We start from the raw sequence: 18999 nt of genomic DNA on the forward strand, positions 1-18999 counted from the left end.
GGGGCATCAGTGATGCCATTCTTAACGTACCACAAAAAAGCTGCACCTGGTCCCTATTGCATGTTGCACTGCAGCTTTTACAGGAAGTTTCTGTAATCAATATAACAGTTTACTTTATCAAGTTACAACTTTGAAGTTAAGTTACCTCCAGCTCTTTTTGCAGCTTTATTAATTCTGTACCGTTTTCATTCAAATTTGCCTCATCACTTTCGTTGTTCTTTTGCTGCCAGTCACCATTGCTCTGGTATTCCAGTTCACTGTATTTGTGTTTCCATGCAATCAGTTCTACTCAATACACAAAATGAGGTTAGATAGCATATCATTTCAAATATATATTTGAAATACCACACCAATGACTTTTTACTAAAGCAGCTTCGGTTTTATCTGCTACAGACATAAAGAAATAACAGAAGCCTTTAACTACAAGAGAGTTGTTGTTTACTATGGAACGTTAATGCCTAAGTAACAGTCACATGAAAATGGAAGTGGCTATCACAGTACGTCTAAACCCCTTTTAAATCCCTGCTCCCTTTCCCTGGAAAGATTACCTGAAGCTAATTTTTGGTTCTCTTCTAACTGAGCTTGAAGCATTTCATCTTATTCAAGCTGCGTTACCTCTTGTTCTTCTAATGCCATCCGCATAACTTCAATTGTTCTATCCCTTGCACACAGATCTGAAGGTTTGAAAATTTACAGATGAACTCCCTACTAGCTCCCATTATTCTCAAATCAAGATTCTCCCATGACCAAAAGCTCTTTTAAAAGAAATAGAGCATCTCCATTGAAATATTTACATACAAATACATGCAGATATGTTTTAAAATCGAAACACAGAAGACTCAAAGTCATTAGCAATGTGACAACATTTACACGGATATTCCACACACACACACACACACACAAATAATGGCTGACCGTCACATAGTTGGTCATAGTCTTTGGAGATATCTTCCATCCTCTCAGTTTCCACCAGCTCCTATATTTCATGTTGAAAGAAAAGCATACACAGTAAAAACAAGCAGAATCTTTAAGACAGCCTAGAATTAATAAGCTCTTCATAAAGCATAAATAAGGACTCAAGCTGATAAAAAGAATTTATGGTAAGACATTTCAATTAACATATCCTGATGTCACTCAACAAGATCAGGTTATATGCATGTATTACATATGTATTTACTATGCAGATTATTGTGTTGAAAACAATCTGCCAGTGCTCTGTAGTGACTAATTATTTGAATATCTTTCATGGTCTACCACTAATTTCAGTTGGCCACTTTCATTTTGCTCTATTTTTTTTCTTTTTTGACCTTTTCCCTGTTGCTTGGAAAACCTGCATCAGTCATGTAATAAAAATTAAGAGCAAGTAAAATACCTGTTTAAGTTGTTGGATAATATAGTCTTTATAATCCAGCTCATCCTTAAACTGGTTATTAATCCTTTCAAGTTCTTCCATCTTGTTCCTGAGGGATTCCTCCACAGAACGCATCGTGGACACCTGTAATGTAAGCACAGCTCATGATTCATTAAAAGACTTCTGTAATCCAACCTGGCCAAATACTTCTTTGTTAAATAAAGAGGAATTCACAAACAAGTGCTGAGTAGGAAAATGACAGCAAGTGCAAGGTTACCAAGGAAGACATGAATTCATTTTTAAGCTTCAATTTTCCACCCCAAGCACACCCAATAAACTTTCAGACTAAGATCCTGCAAAATGGGTTTTAAGATATCTTCTTGTTTAATAATTAAATTTTAACTATTAACATCACTGAAGCTGAAATTGAAGAAAAAAAATATACATGCTTATATTAAAGAGCCTCTGGAAATTAGTCTATTTCTCTTCAAGTAATTAGCATTCTTCTTCCCAGTTATCAGCGTTTTTTCACAAGACTTAGGTTTTAGGCTTTGGAGTTACCACGGATACCAATGGCAAGTCACCAGTAACTTAGAGATAATAACAAGTCCCCTCCAGAGGCAGATTAGCTATTCTCTTCACAAACCTTATTCCAGACTACCAACCAACTTTACTTTCCTCTGTTCATTATCTATGTGAAACCATGTTTTAACTTCTGGTCCCCTCTAGAGCTTCAATGGCAACTTTACCTAAGATTTGCTGCTAGCCACACTAGTGTGAAATTTCCAGCTTCATAGTTAAAGTTTGAGAAGTTTTAACAGCAGAAAGCCAAGCATAATCTTACAGAAAAAAATATCTCAGTTGACTACAAACCTCGCTTTGTAGTTGCTGAATTTGTTTCTCGGCATCAGAATGTTTGTCTTTTAGATCTGCATACTCTTCTTCTTTCCTCTGCAAATCTTTTTTCAAATTCAGTACAAGGGCAGAACTCTCAGAAAGAATATTTTCTAGCCTTATGTTAAAAATAAAGACACAAAGAACATTACTGTTACACATCTCATGGAAACAGCAATTACAGCTTAATCCACGCCCTGCCTGTTGGTTTCTATTTGTAAATAGACTCTTAAATCTATCTAGACCAGTGAAAAGATTTAAACAATTACTTTTGAATTTCAGCTTGCTTCTCATAATCAGATGCTGAAGCAATAAATTATTCAGATGCTGTACTGAGGGATGTACAACAAAACCACCAGAAATCCCCATATTATTCTTTATTTCCTTGCACACTCCTGTTTTCCCTTGGAACTCAAGTAGCATACCAAAGCATCCTAAAGTAGTAGTTTGGCCATTGATAAGCATGCAAATGCATTAAGTCGAAGGGATGTTCCCATTAACTATTTTTAACTCTAGTTCATTCTCAAAGGGCTCTAAGTTAACTCAGTGGTTACTTACGATTCTATACGTTGCACTTTCTCCATTTCACTCTTTTCCTTTTCCCGAAGAGAATGTTTCATCTGCTCCAAGCTGTTTTTCAGCTGCATAACTTCTTGAATCAGATTTGCTTCTTTGCTACTTAACTCTTCAACCTTTTTGTCTGCATTTGCAGACTTCTCCTGCAGAGTTGCTGTAACTGTCTCCAGATTAACAATAATAGATTCTTTTTCTTTAAGTAATTCATTGAGTTTTGACACATTGTCTTCCATTGTCTTGGAAGCCTCCAGGCGATATTCAAGCTCTCTTATTTTTACCTCACAGTTGGCAACTTCCTCCTGAAATTGTGCAATCACTCTCTGATCTTCTGCAGTCTTTTCTTCAAACTCCTGAGTTTTCTTTTCTATTTGCTCATGTAACTGATTCACAAGATCATCTTCCTGACTAGTGTGAGTTGTAATCTCACATAGCTTCATTACAAGTTGACGATTATGATTTTCAGCATTATTCAGTCCCGCCTTTAGGTTTTCATTGTCTTGAAGCAGTGCTTTGATGTGCTGACTTTTTTGTGAGGAAACATCAACAATACTTCTGCATACTTCCCAAATCCTTTCAAGACTATAGTTAAAGGAGAGGTCCTGCACAAGATCTGAGATGGAAGAAGTCTGTGACTGAATGCATGCAGAACTAATTTGAGATGTCCCTGTCTCATCTTTTTCAGAGTCTGAGGAATCCTTTACACTGACAAAGTCAGTACCGATGGCGTGAAACTCTAAGTGACATTTGTATAATTCATCTAATTTGGTCCACGTTTCTTTTACTTGTGACACTTTATCAATTATATATTCTTTGGCAACTTCTATGTTGTTAGTTAGTTGGGCATTTTTGTTTTCAAGTGTCATATTTATAGATTTCTGTTCATCCAGTTCAGAAGCAATTTCCCGATAGTCAGCTTGACCCTGCAGAATTTGTTCACGGAGGGCATCAGCTGTTTCTTCAGAAAAAGAAAGCTGAATATGCAGGCTTGTTACCTGCTTACTGAAATCTTTTTTATTTTTTTCTCTTCCACATTGTTCTTCAAGCACAGCTAAATGACGTTCCAAGATTTCAGTTCTTTCCCTCAGTGCTAGTACTTCCTTTCGGTATGTGGAGCACTTTTGTTTCATGTGTTCAATTTTCTTTTGCTCTACAGTGTTCTTTTTCTTTCTCTCATTTACAACTACTGTAAAACAAACAAACAAACAAAAAAAAAAAAAAGGGAAAAGGAATGTAGCTCAGATTGATTAAAATCATTATTACATAGCAGTTCACAACACCAAGTAGCAACTTCTAAGTGAAAAACTGTCGTAATATGAAAGCCATGCCCTCACATCACATAGTATTTGATACTAGTGAAGGAATTAAAGTCCTCTGAACACGTAATCAGGTGCCTCAGATTTCTATACAGAATTAACAGCAAAAGGTTTTCAGTCTGGAAGAACACTTTTACCATGGCACTACTCAAACCTTCCACTCCACACCAGTAGAAAATCTTATTAGATCTAAGAAACATGGGAACGAGATAGATAATTCACAGCTATATTCTTTCTATCTTCCCTGCTTCAGCAATCCCTATAAGGCAGCCAGGAATCACTCCATCTACATCTAAATGGTAGATAAACAGTTCTCTAAGAAATTTCATTCCAACTCACAGTCCTCTTACTTTCAAAAGAAAGATAAAACCCTGGACAAGTTGATCACTTAAGTGTTGATATCTGTCTCTCTTATTCAGTTGATCTCTAAACAAAATATGAGGATTCCTACTTCTGTCCACACTTACTCTTTTGCATATAAAGTTCACGCATAAAGTTGTACAAATTTGCAGATTCAAGTTTCCATAAATATTCCATTAGCTTGGGGCTGTTTTTTTCTTTAACTGGTGAGCAATTAGCTAAAATCACATGCATTTTCTTTCTATCAAAAGCGACTTCTGCTGTATTTCATCACTGCTTTAGAATCCAGTTATGTCCATTCCATAATATGCATACTTTAAGTATTAAAAAAAATAAGTCAAGACTTACTAGGGATTGTGTCACCACAACAATATATTCCATGGTGATTCTTGTACAGTCCTTTTATTACTACAACTACAGAAATGCAGAATTTTATAGCGCCCACATGCAGCCTGCATTACATACAGATTCACATGTACTGCATGGAAACAGCCTCTTAACTCATCTAAGGAGTTTTATATACAGCCCTCAACTGATTTAAAAGTCATACTGAAGAAACAGCAGTGGCATATTCCACCCCAAACCAGGTTTTGGGTTTGATTGCTGCTCCCAGCAACACTAGTGAGGGGAATATGATTTATAAGTAATCTAAACACTTTATGCTGAAAACAACAAACAAGCACTAAAGCAAGATAAATAAGACTAGGGAGAAGATGTGTAATGTTCAGTCTAGAAGCTCCTTACACAGGAAGTAGGGAAAAAGCATTATTACAGAGCATAGGAAACAAGACCTAAAAGCTCAGAGAATGGTGTAAATACCCTGAACTTGAAGCTGAGATAACCTAGCATCTCCTAAAACACTTTTGCTCGAGCTACTTATATAACTAATTCTACAAAAGAACCAGCACAACATACCTGTGCTCATTGTTCTACTGTGTATATTTAACATAGCTAAAGAATATATATTAAGCAGTTTTTGAAATTGGATGCTATTAATACTCACAAATAGAAGAAAATTTTAACATGATTGAATACTCAGTACTTCTTAACAGAAAACTTCATGCTGACATTGTGACTATCAGCTACCCATTTTAATTCCTATGTGGAGCATTGCTGTCATTAATTGTTAAATGAGAGCTTTGGTCATATGATTAGAACAAACCCACTACTATTTGGAGTATGGAGGAGTCCACATCCCTCCCTCAGTCTCTGGTAAGATGCTTATATGTGATGCCATTCAGTGGTCACATTAGGATTCAATATTTACGCCAAATAAAGGCAGCAGGGACAAATCATCCAAGAACAGCATCTCATCCAAAGAAGGCCTTGACTTTCTCCCTTGCACATATTTTGCAAGAGGAATACAAGAAAGGAAGGGACTACAGCTAAGTTTTAGATTTTCCCTTCTACATTGTATATGCCTTCCGTAATTCTAGGAACACTGATGCTCAGCTGTGCCCAGAAGTGAAGTTAAATGCATCAGAGCTTATCCAAACCATTTTGCTCAAATATTGCCCATGAGCGAGCAATTAGCAGGTCGTCAACAATTTTGATAGTTGCTTCAGGAAAAACAAAACAAACAAACAAAAAAAAGCACTTGAGCAGCTGATGCTACTCAGAAGATCAGCAACAGCGGTTGAAACAATCCTAAAGAAACTGCTTTAAAACTATTACCAAATCTGCAAGTGCATCAACAGATGAGGAAAAAGCAGCAAAAAGGAAAAAAATAGTGCAAAAAACTTTTATTCTTAAGCATTCAAAAATGAACAGCATAGGACCTTCTGAAAAAGGGATATTTACATAACAGTTACTTCTATTTACAGTTTAACACAGTGGCTTTTCTCCTTATACCATAAGGTACGCGCTTCACAGCCTTTTGCTTCCTATCCGGAATAGGAAGCAATTTATTGTTTTGGAAGACACCCTGTTCAACGATGGAAGAAACTGTACCTTTCTTTGGAGGTGGCTCTTCCACAGTAGGCTTATCTTCATCAGTACTGTGCTTTCTTCCCACTTCCAACTCAGTTTTCTCTTGTTTCAGTGCTTTAACTGAAAGCACTGAAAATTGGCTGCTTTCAGTTCCTTTATTAGTGTTCTCTTCTGCCGGTTCTGCTTTAATGGTAGTTAAATGGTAGGTAGTCTTTTCCTGTATTGATATAAGATCAGTTACATTGAAGCTTAACAAAAGGAGCACTTAAGTCTCAGTAATCTTCTGTAGGCAAATATTTACACAAAACCATACAGCTAAAATATTTACCCAGTGACTCTATAGACATCAGTTACAAATTTCAATAGCAGACAGAACAAGTACACCTTCAGATAATGACAAGTGCAATACTTGGTAGAGTATACAAGGGAAAGCAAGAGCCTAGCAGGTTACAAAGTAAAAGACTTGCACACAATCAAGAGTTTACCAGTTTATCAAAGAATTTCCTGTTTCCAAGAAGTCAACAAAATTACAAACATGGTCAAAGAGCAAATGGTCAGCTCTCATACAAGTTCATCACATCACACTTCTGCTAAGCTGCTAAAATCACTTCCATCGTGACAGATATAATCCAACCTTAAAGCTTAGTCAGCTCTGTCACGCATATTTTAGATTGTGTCCTTGACCACAAGTGAAGCTTCCTTACTTACAAGATGACGATTGTTAAGCCATGCTGGCACTGCCAAGGACTGATTATTCATCTTTAGTAACTGTCATGGTTTAATAATTTTGTATTTTTTGCTATCAGTATTCCACATCATAACATCATATAAAGCATGAATAATTTTACTGAATCTGCAACTTACAGAAGAAGACTACATCTCGCAGGGAACAACACGATAGGTCACGGGACCTGGACTCTATATTAACTCTGTCGCAGAACAGACTGACGTCTTTCGAGTTCTGGCGTTCAGGGGAGTGTGTGGGAGCCTTCAGCCGTTCGCCTAGATTTACAGTAGGCCTCTCGGTTACGGGACTCATTCTCTCTCCTATTTTGCTTGATTCGTTAGCTCAATTTTCAATTATATTGTATTATATTGTGTTATCCTGTATTTCGCTATAGTATTTAGTAAATAAGTGTGCCTCCTTAGATCGTTGCCGCTGTTTTCTTTTCCTAATTAACTTTTTCCTTTCGGCCTAGGGCCCCTCCGGGGCCCACGGCCCCCTGTCACGGACGCAGGTGGATTTTTAGTTCAAACCGTGACAGATTTTGGTGGAGAATGCGGGCAAATTGAGTTGCTGTTTTTCTGTGTTTTCTTCTGTTGCTCTTTTAGCTTTTAACAGAGCTACGAGTTTTTTTCCCTGTTAAGGAGCTATCTCGTGTTTGCGGTTCTGCACCTGCGAACTTGACCTTGAAAGTCCAGGCGGACTGCCAATACTCCGGTATATTTTATAAACACTGCTGAGCTTTGTTTTCTTTTACTTTTTTCTCTCTATTGGAGGAAAAAAAATGTTTTCTCTACTAAATTTGTTTTACCAGGGACTGTGTGCCATTGGTTCCTTTTTTGAGACGCTCCGAACATATTGGGTCATGTTTAAGCTGGCCACTTTTTCTTATGGAGCTATACAATTGTATAATGGATTGAAAGCATGGTTAGCAATGCTCACTTCGTATCTGTATACAGCTCCAGAGGGAGCAACTAATGCAACTAATTATACAGAAATGGTGATTTTTAAGCGTGCTCCTCTTTCTTTCTATGAATCCTTTATGCAGTTCTTGAATGATCAGTGGGCCACACTCTTAATCTCCCTGATCTTACTGTTGATTATTGTAATAATCTCACTCAGTATCTGGATTTATAACATCCGGAGGAAGTCTTCCCTAGAACCAGAGAATACTGAGTGGCAGGGAATTGAAGAGATTCTCAAAGGACAGACATCTTCAGTGTTATGGAGCTTCACTCCTGAACACTTGAAGAATCCTGAGAGTTTGATTGCATATTTGAGGCAGGAATGTTATGGCTCAGGCAGATCTCAGGAGGCACAAATGATTTTGGGCCTAGCTAATGCTTATCGGGCCTTAGTCAATACCATTCCTGAGAGGGAAGTTTTTGAAGCTGAGAGAGAGAGTCTCAGGGCCGAGAAGGAGAGTCTTAGAGCTGAGGCAGAAAAACTTTGGACTGAGAAGGTAGAGAGAGAAAAAGCTTTTGAAGCTGAGAGAAAAGATCTCCTGTACCAACGAGACTCAATCTGGTACGAGAAAGAGAGTCTTAGAGCTGACGCAGAAAAACTTTGGGATGAGAAGGTAGAGAGAGAAAAAGTTTTTGAAGCTGAGAGAAAAGATCTCCTGTACCAACGAGACTCAATCTGGTACGAGAAAGAGAATCTTAGAGCTGACGCAGAAAAACTTTGGGATGAGAAAAGCTCCCTGCAATCCCAACTCAACACTCTCCAGTCCGAGCACAGCGCCCTCCGGTCCGAGCACGACACTCTCCAGTCCGAGCACGACGCCCTCCGGTCCGAGCACGACACTCTCCAGACTGAGCGCGATGCCCTCCGGTCCGAGCATGACACTCTCCAGACTGAGCGCGATGCCCTCCGGTCCGAGCACGACACTCTCCAGTCCGAGCACAGCGCCCTCCGGTCCGAGCACGACACTCTCCAGTCCGAGCACAGCGCCCTCCGGTCCGAGTACAACACTCTCCAGATTGAGCGCGATGCCCTCCGGACCGAGCACAATGCCCTCCAGACCGAGCACAACACTCTCCAGTCCAAGTATGATGCCGTCCAGTCTGAGTGCGGCACCCTCCAGGCCAAGCATGATGCCTTCCAATCCAACCGCGACACCCTCCAGTCCGAGCACAACACTCTTCAGTCTGTGCATAATGCCCTCCGGTCCGAGCATAACGCTCTTCAGACTGAGCACAATGCCCTCCGGACCGAGCACAACACTCTTCAGTCCGAGCATAATGCCCTCCAGTCCGAGCATAACGCTCTTCAGACCGAGCACAATGCCCTCCAGACCAAGCTCAACACTCTCCAGACTGAGCACACTGCCCTCCAGGCCGAGCATAACGTCCTCCGGTTCGGGTACAACACTCTCCAGTCCAACTACAACAGCCTCCAGACTGAGCTTGGTGCTGTCCAGTTTGAGCGGAACGCTCTCCGAGACCAGCTATGTGCCCTCCAGGGTGAGTTGAATGTATTTAACCAACTACCAGGGGCACATGTAGTCCAATTTGGCCAGCCATTGGGGGCACATGTAGTCCAATCTGACCAGCCACTGGGGGCACAGGTAGTCCAATTGGACCAGCCATCTGGGACACCAGATACAATGTTGGTTGCCCCTGTAAGAGGGCGAAAGACAAAACAAGTTTCAACTCAGTTAGAGAAAATGCAGAAGGAGTTAGAAGAGCGGAGGGAGTTAGGAGAGCAGGACTCAGGAGACTCAGGGGAGCAGGGGGAGTCAGAAGACCAGAAGAAGTTGGAGGAGCAGAGGATGTTAGAGGGGTATAAGAAGATGATAGAGGAGCAGAAGATGATAGATGAGCAGAAGATGATAGAGGAGCAGAAGAAGTTAGAGGAGCAGAGAAAGTTAGGAGAGAGGAAAAAGAAGGAGGGTTACCTGGAGGAAATAACACAAGCATCAGGGTCAGGGTCAGAGTCAGAAGAGGAGCCAAAAGCTACTTTTTCTTTACGAGAATTTCTCAAGTCCAAACTTGTAGATGGGGCAGCCTCATCAACACAGTTGCCACCATCAACACCTGGGACTCTTGATAGAGCAAAAGGTGAGCAAAGTATTACAATCATTATTGATCGATCTTTTAAACTGAGTGAAATTCGAGATCTAAGAAAGGATTACACACGTCAGCCAAAAGAAAATATGGTCACTTGGTTACTTCGCTGCTGGGACAATGGTGCCAACAGTGCATGGCTCGATGGCAGTGAAGCTCGCCAACTGGGTAGCATTTCCAGGGACCCACGTGTGGACAGAGGTATTGGCACATGCCAAAATCGGTCCTACACCCTCTGGAAGCGGATGTTGATAGCGGTAAGAGATAGATTCCCCTTTAAACGGGACTTGGAGCCTGAGAGAAAGAAATGGACTGATATTGAGAAAGGTATCCAATTTTTGAGAGAAAATGCTCTGGTGGAAATGCTATACAGCCGCGAGTTCAATCGTAATGATCCAGACCAATTACATGATCCTGAAGCAGTCCGCGTTCCACGACAAATGTGGCGTGACTTTACAAAAGCAGCTCCAGAAAAGCATGCCAGTGCACTTGCATTAGTATATGGCAAAGGGGACAGGAAACCCTTTGTGAATGAACTAATTGGCAGACTTCAGGAACTTGAATTATTTATAAGCGCCACAGAAGTTAATCTGTATACTTCAGCCATTGTCAAAATTGTGGAAAGGTTAAACGAAGTGGAGGGAACACAAAATGATATTATTGACAAATTGGCTAATGTGCCTGATGTAAATGAATCCACGGTGGTACAAGATGATGGAAACCAGGATTTCCACAATCGCCTATTGAGGAAGCTAAACAACATGAGTTCCTCTCGACCTGTATCATCGAAAATCTCAACCATTAAAAAGAGACGTCCTCGTATTCAAGCAAATGACGATGATAAGTCACCTCGAATCAACAATGAGACTATACGTCTTGCCTTGTTGCTTTTCCTCTGTAGTCATGGGGAGGACATGAAGAAGTGGTGTAATTCATCCACTTCTGCACTTCAGGCACGAGTGAAAGAATTACAAGGTGAAACAACTACCAAGGTGAACTCTTCCAAGAAGGGGAGAGTTCCAGTTGCTGCAAGTCAACGAGGTAAACAATAGAGGGGCCCTGCCCCCAGCCAGGGGGGGGAAAGGGACAACAGAGTATACTGGACTGTGTGGATTAAGTGGCCTGGCATATCTCAACCACAGAAATATAAAGCCTTGGTGGACACTGGTGCACAGTGCACCCTAATGCCCTCAAGTCACCAAGGGACACAACCAATATATATCCATGGAGTGACTGGGGGTTCCCAAGAATTGACTATGTTGGAGGCCGAAATAAGCCTCACTGGTAAAAACTGGCGAATGCACCCTATTGTGACTGGTCCAGAGGCTCCATGTATATTGGGAATCGATTACCTTAGGATGGGATATTTCAAGGATCCCAAGGGGTATCGATGGGCCTTTGGGATAGCTGCTGTAAACACAAATGGTGTTAAGCAGCTGTCAACTTTACCTGGTCTGTCAGATGATCCTTCTGCTGTGGGGTTGCTCCAGGTAAAAGACCAAGAGGTACCAATTGCCACCAAAGTGGTTCACAGACGGCAGTACCGCACCAATAGGGACTCATTGCTCCCCATTCAAAAGCTAATTCGCCAATTAGAAAATCAGGGAGTGATTAGCAAAACGCACTCGCCTTTTAACAGCCCCATATGGCCAGTGCGTAAAACCAGTGGGGAATGGAGGCTGACAGTAGATTACCGTGGCCTGAATGAAGTCACACCTCCATTAAGTGCTGCTGTACCAGACATGCTAGAACTCCAGTATGAATTGGAGTCAAAAGAAGCTAGGTGGTATGCTACCATTGATATTGCTAATGCCTTCTTTTCCATCCCATTGGCTGCAAAATGTAGGCCACAGTTTGCTTTTACCTGGAGAGGTATTCAGTATACCTGGAACCGTTTACCCCAGGGGTGGAAGCACAGCCCAACAATTTGCCATGGATTGATCCAAGCTGTTTTGGAACAGGGTAATGCTCCTGAGTACTTGCAGTATATTGATGACATTGTGGTGTGGGGCCATACAGCAGCAGAGGTTTTCAAGAAAGGGAAACAGATAATCCAAATCCTTTTGAAAGCTGGTTTTGCCATTAAGCGTAGCAAGGTGAAGGGGCCTGCCCAGGAAATCCAGTTCTTAGGCATAAAATGGCAAGATGGACGTCGTCACATCCCAGCAGATGTGACTGACAAAATCACTGCTATGTCTCCGCCCACAAATAAAACAGAGACCCAATCTTTTCTGGGAGTAGTGGGCTTTTGGAGAATGCGTGTCCCAAACTACAGCCACATAGTGAGTCCTCTCTATCAGGTAACACGGAAGAAGAATAATTTCTCATGGGGTCCTGAGCAGCAGCAGGCTTTTGAGCAGATAAAACAAGAAATAGCCCGTGCCGTGGCCTTGGGGCCAGTACGGACGGGACAGGATGTGAAGAACATCCTCTACACTGCTGCTGGAGAGAAAGGTCCCACCTGGAGTTTGTGGCAAAGAGCCTCAGGAGAGACCCGAGGCCGACCCCTAGGATTTTGGAGTCGAGCATATAAAGGGTCTGAGGAGCGCTACACTCCGACTGAGAAGGAGATCTTAGCCGTGTATGAGGGGGTTCGGGCTGCTTCTGAAGTAGTTGGGACAGAGGTTCAGCTTCTTCTAGCACCTCGCTTGCCAGTAATAAACTGGATGTTTAAAGGACAGGTTCCCTCCACCCATCATGCTACTGATGCCACTTGGAGTAAGTGGATTTCATTAATCACTCAACGAGCTCGAATGGGAAAACTCAGCCGTCCTGGAATTCTAGAAGTGATCATGGACTGGCCTGAGAGTAAAAAAATTGAAATACCACCTACAGAAGAGGTATCACGTGCTAAAGAGGCACCACCATACAATGAGCTACCAGAAAACGAAAAGAAATTTGCCCTATTCACAGACGGATCATGTCGTATTGTAGGGAAGCATCGCAGATGGAAAGCTGCTGTATGGAGCCCCACACGACAAGTTGCAGAGGCCACTGAAGGTAAAGGAGAATCAAGTCAATTTGCAGAGGTAAAGGCTGTTCAGCTGGCTTTAGATGTGGCTGAACGGGAGAGGTGGCCAATGCTTCATCTTTATACTGATTCATGGATGGTGGCAAATGCCTTATGGGGGTGGTTGCAACAGTGGGAAGATGATAATTGGCAACGAAAGGGTAAACCTGTTTGGGCTGCTGAACTGTGGAAAGACATTGCTGCCCGAATAAGGAACATTGTTGTAAAGGTGCGCCATGTAGAATCTCATGTGCCTAAAACTAAGGCTACTGAAGAACATAAAAATAACCATCAGGTTGATCGAGCTGCCAAAATTGAGGTGGCTCAAATAGACTTGGACTGGCAGAACAAGGGTGAATTATTCCTAGCTCGGTGGGCCCATGAGACTTCAGGTCATCAAGGAAGGGATGCAACATATAAGTGGGCCAGAGACCGAGGGGTGGACTTAACTATGGACGCTATTGCTCAGGTTACTCATGATTGTGAAACATGCGCCATAATTAAACAAGCCAAGAGGATGAAACCTCTTTGGGGGGAAGGGCGATGGCAAAAGTATAAATATGGAGAGGCATGGCAGGTTGATTATATCACCTTGCCACGATCTCGCAATGGTAAGCGTTATGTACTCACCATGGTGGAGGCAACCACTGGGTGGCTCGAAACATACGCAGTACCCCATGCTACCGCCCGAAACACCATATTAGGGTTGGAAAAGCAAATCCTGTGGCGGCATGGCACTCCAGAAAGAATTGAATCAGATAATGGGACCCATTTTAAAAATTCCTTTGTAACCACTTGGGCCAAAAATCATGGCATTGAGTGGATTTACCATATTCCCTATCATGCACCAGCTTCTGGTAAGATTGAACGATTCAATGGGTTGTTGAAAACTATGTTAAAAGCAATGGGTGGCGGAACGTATAAAAATTGGGAGAACCATTTAGCAGAAGCCACCTGGTTGGTCAACACTCGAGGATCTAGTAATCGCAATGGTCCTAACCAATCCAGCTCCCTACGTACCATGGAGGGAGATAAGGTTCCTGTAGTACACATAAAGAGCGTGTTGGGAAAGACGGTTTGGGTCCTTCCAGCGTCTGGAAAGGGCAAACCTCTCCGGGGTACTGTCTTTGCCCAGGGACCTGGGTGCACATGGTGGGTGATGGACAAAAATGGGAATGTTCAATGTGTACCACAAGGGAATTTGATGTTGGGGGAGTGCAGCCAATGATTTTCCTGTAAATATATAGGTAGAGTCTCAGAAAATATTTCAATTAGGTACAGAATAGTTCAATTAGGTATAGGACTTAAGATAGAGTGGATTAAAGTTAAGGAAACACTTTTTCTCCATATACCTTAATTAGGCATTCTGTAAGCAAGTTTTCCATCTGGACTCTATATCCTGCACTGGCCATGCATGTGTAGAGCACACATGGAAAGAAGTATAAGTCAAAAGGAAATCTGCTGTGGTGGCTGGGAAAGGATGAGTGCACCTTGATGTGGGGGACGCCCTACTAGCGCTGCCTTTCCCCTCTACCGCTGACATGTTTTCCTTTTTTCTGGCAGTTTTGCCATTTTCTCAAAATTAATAAATAGTAGGTTAGGTTATAGAGTTTTGTTCTCAACTTAGGGATTTGTATGGAATAAATATAAATTGTTGAGAAAAATAAGGTTGCTGATTATTCACAATTATACATATGAGTGTGTATGTATGTATAAACATAATGTAATGATGTAGAATAAGGGGTGGAATGTCATGGTTTAATAATTTTGTATTTTTTGCTATCAGTATTCCACATCATAACATCATATAAAGCATGAATAATTTTACTGAATCTGCAACTTACAGAAGAAGACTACATCTCCCAGGGAACAACACGATAGGTCACGGGACCTGGACTCTATATTAACTCTGTCGCAGAACAGACTGACGTCTTTCGAGTTCTGGCGTTCAGGGGAGTGTGTGGGAGCCTTCAGCCGTTCGCCTAGATTTACAGTAGGCCTCTCGGTTACGGGACTCATTCTCTCTCCTATTTTGCTTGATTCGTTAGCTCAATTTTCAATTATATTGTATTATATTGTGTTATCCTGTATTTCGATATAGTATTTAGTAAATAAGTGTGCCTCCTTAGATCGTTGCCGCTGTTTTCTTTTCCTAATTAACTTTTTCCTTTCGGCCTAGGGCCCCTCCGGGGCCCACGGCCCCCTGTCACGGACGCAGGTGGATTTTTAGTTCAAACCGTGACAGTAACTTATGAAAAGAAAAGCCTCAGAAGTGTTCAGTCCACACAATCTCACAGATAGAGTTGGAGCCTTGTTCTTGGAAGAAGTAATAGGTGAGGACATGACTACTCATCACAGTCAGCTTTAATACCATGGAAATACTAAGTTGCAGTGATACAGACAGTCAAAGACTAAGAAGGGTCAAGTTGCTAAGCTTACAAGGTTAGAGATCTGAGTGACAGAATTAACTATAAATGTTTTCAGAGCTACTTCAGGCTACCAAACATCAAAAAATGAACAAAAACCACCAGAGGTGGTATGCACACATACTTAATCAAGCTAGTCTTCACATATTCAGTAGCTCGCAGTACATTAGTCAGGATAAAGTTTTATGGACTGCATAGAACGTGGAGATATCCTGACCATTCATACTCGTACTTCCAACTCTACTCAACATACTTTTACTGTTGCTCTTCCTCTGATGTAGGAGTGTGAGGCAGGAGTTAGTGGAACACACTGATATTTTTGTTGTTTGTGTTAACAACAACTACCTTCAGATAAATTTGAATTGTTTACAATTTCAAGCGAGTACCAGCTACATACAGAAAATCAGTTTTCCAAAAATGTGTTGATTACAAGCATAGAATTAGTGTTTTCCTTTTTTTGTATAAGGATATGGAGATGTGTAAAACTCACATAATCTTTTACTTTTTCCTCTAAATGAGATTTTAAGTCTTGTAGCTCTGTAATAATGTCATCTTTCTGCACCACGATGTCCATTAGCTCTCGAATCCTTTCATTTTGTGCATTCATTTTCTTAGAAATAAAAAATAAAAAAAATTCAGTCATCAGTTTCTAATGGAGTGTTAAGTAGCTGAATTACACAATGCATTAAAGGCAAATTCAGTTAAGCTAAGCTCAGTAAGAAATCTATTAATGGAGCCTACTGGAATAGCATTTTAAGCTACCACAAGTTGGTATTAAAACAATTTTACACAACATCTTCTTGATAAAGTTACCTCAGTTGCTTCTTTAAGTTGCTCAACAGACTCATCCAATTTAATCATCTGCATTTCAAAGTCTGTAACACACAGAAAAGGTTGTATTACATAAGTAGCCAATAGATAGTTTATTAAGTAATCAATTTTTCCAGATATTCTAACGTTTAGGTAGCTTTTGAACAGATTAATTAATTTGCATGTGGTCTTCACTTATTGGGAGTGATTCAAAAGTTTTCTATATTTCTTGGAACGAAAACATTGCATCAACAAGACATAAAGAAGAGTAGAGATTACAATATAAAAGTAAAAATCAAGATATAGACATTTAACCCCATACTTACGAAAGTGTAAAGGTGCTAGTTGCAGTTTAAAGGAGAGGGGGAAAAAAAGAAAAGAAAGAACCAAAAACTGTGGAATTGCTGAACCTGAATATACACAAGGAACAAACTATCACTTATCTACAGGCTATGGTTCCAAAGGTAGAACATCTCCTCTAATTCCTACTCAAACTGGTTATTTCTCTTTTAGATTAATGAACTATTTCTGTCTTCTACCTTTCACATCGCATAACTCACCTTTGTTCTTCTGCATCAGCTCTTCTTCAGTTTTAAGTAGTTTGGTGTTTTTCTCTGTTAGCTCTTCTTTGGTCTCCATCAGTTCAAAGTTAGTTTTCTCCAGCTGCTTTTCAAACCAGCCAATATCTTCCTTTGGGTCCTCCAGGGATACAATGGAACTATGTGCTGCCTCAGCTTGCTCTTTAATATCCATGACATCATAATGCACAGAATCAAGAATGCCCTCAGGATCAACACAGGTGTCAGGCACTATGCTATGTTCTCCACCCTGAAACGTAATTTATAATCAGTTAAAACTGGTGAATAGCTGACTACATAATAGCTTTTATTTCTACAGATAGTCTGGATAGCCACTATGAAGACAGCCATACAAGAAGTTGTTAATTTCAGCTTCAAAACCCACCTCACAAATTCACATACAACACGACAGTGATTCGTATGGGGGGAAGATAAGTGGCATTCTAGTAACAGCTAATATATTTTATAGTATTTGATGACCACGCTCCCTTTTTTTTTTTTTTTTTTTTTTTAAAATATTACCCCAGATTGATCTCCTTCAAATTTAACGTACAAGTTCGGACTCCCCTTTTCTTTGTATACAGCGTAAATTTTCATTTTGTGTTGCAGAAACAAGGAAAAGGCCCAAATTCCCAAAGCTTTCTGAAACTGTTCTTAAGGCTCAGCAACTATTCCTGCTAGATGAAGAATAGATGTATCTTGCTCATCATACAGCAACACAGCATGCACTTCTTTGTAAACAGCCTTATGTTTCTACAAGATGTGCCCGTAACATTTAAATAGTAAAAAGGAAAATATTTAAGAAAAAAAAAAGAAAAATACCAGGGTGTCATGGTTTAATAATTTTGTAATGCTATCAGTATTCCACATCATAACGTCATATAAAGCATGAATAATTTTACTGCTCCCGAACACTTGCAGTATATTGATGATATTGTCGTGTGGGGCCATACAGCAGCAGAGATTTTCAAGAAAAGAAAACAGATAATCCAAATTCTTTTGCAAGCTGGTTTTGCCATTAAGCGCAGCAAGGTGAAGGGGTCTGCCCAGGAAATCCAGTTCTTAGGTGTAAAATGGCAAGATGGGCATCGACACATCCCAGCAGATGTGATTGAAAAAATCACTGCTATGTCTCCTCCCACCACCAAGACAGAGACCCAATCTTTTCTGGGAGTAGTGGGCTTTTGGAGAATGCACGTTCCAAACTACAGCCACATAGTGAGCCCCCTCTATCAGGTAACACGGAAGAAGAATAATTTCTCATGGGGTCCTGAGCAGCAGCAGGCTTTTGAGCAGAGAAAACAAGAGATAGCCCGTGCCGTGGCCTTGGGGCCAGTACGGACGGGACAGGATGTAAAGAACATCCTCTACACTGCTGCTGGAGAGAAAGGTCCCACTTGGAGTTTGTGGCAAAGAGCTTTAGGAGAAACCCAAGGCCAACCCCCGGGACTTTGGAGTCGAGCATATAAAGGGTCTGAGGAGTGCTACACTCCAACTGAGAAAATCTTAGCTGTGTACGAGGGGGTTTGGGCTGCTTCTGAAGTAGTTGGGACAGAGGTTCAGCTCCTTCTAGCACCTCGCTTGCCTGTGGCCCCCCTGTCACGGACACAGGTAGATTTTTGTTTAAACCGTGACAACTACCCAGTATGCAGCATAAGGGAATTTTTGCCTAGAACTCTGGAGGACTATTTTTAACTCAGAAAGGTCAGAGATAGAAAGTTCACACTGATTTCTGGGTCACCAGCCTCACCGTACATCAGCATTTTTGGTTTTTAAATGATATATAAAGTTCTCAATGGCACTGCTCTAGTTGGTAGTTCTTTCCCTTTCCGTGCTCTGTGCATGGCTTGTGAACCGCTATTCAGGCCAGACAGCTGCAGCCCCAAAGACCTGCCATAAATGTACAAATTCTACCAGGATAATGTCTTGGTAGTGGAGAAACAGGATGCGCAGTCATATG

General features: G+C 41.1%; 1 protein-coding gene and 1 long non-coding RNA gene across 2 annotated transcripts; both read right to left on the reverse strand.

Annotated features, from left to right (window-relative positions):
- Positions 1 to 150: 150 nt before the first annotated feature.
- On the reverse strand, positions 151 to 1061 carry LOC146758637 (uncharacterized). Its single transcript, XR_014934026.1, has 3 exons — positions 916 to 1061; positions 549 to 674; positions 151 to 285 (listed from the first exon to the last, which is right to left on the reverse strand). It is a non-coding gene; the product is annotated as an uncharacterized LOC146758637 (long non-coding RNA).
- A 1130-nt stretch (positions 1062 to 2191) lies between these two features.
- Positions 2192 to 16519, reverse strand: LOC146758638 (kinesin-like protein KIF20B). Its single transcript, XM_085514895.1, has 5 exons — positions 16465 to 16519; positions 16142 to 16261; positions 6445 to 6640; positions 2804 to 4004; positions 2192 to 2363 (listed from the first exon to the last, which is right to left on the reverse strand). The coding sequence occupies exons 1-5, from the start codon at positions 16516 to 16518 to the stop codon at positions 2192 to 2194; spliced, it is 1743 nt and encodes a 580-aa protein (XP_085371021.1). The 5' UTR covers position 16519.
- Between the last annotated feature and the right edge of the window lie 2480 nt (positions 16520 to 18999).

This window comes from Coturnix japonica, chromosome 13 (genome assembly GCF_054131305.1).
Source record: "Coturnix japonica strain WE chromosome 13, WE-NBRP24, whole genome shotgun sequence".
NCBI classification, from domain to species: Eukaryota; Metazoa; Chordata; class Aves; order Galliformes; family Phasianidae; genus Coturnix; species Coturnix japonica.

What these genes read in the sequence shown, in the direction of transcription:
- LOC146758638 (XM_085514895.1), bottom strand. Translation starts at nt 16,518, where the DNA reads ATGCAGATGATTAAATTGGATGAGTCTGTTGAGCAACTTAAAGAAGCA. An exon ending in AACTTAAAGAAGCAACTGAG is followed by an intron (nt 16,262 to 16,464) that starts GTAACTTTATCA and finishes TTTATTTCTAAG; the next exon opens with AAAATGAATGCACAAAATGA. An exon ending in AAAGTGCAACGTATAGAATC is followed by an intron (nt 2,364 to 2,803) that starts GTAAGTAACCAC and finishes TTTTAACATAAG; the next exon opens with GCTAGAAAATATTCTTTCTG.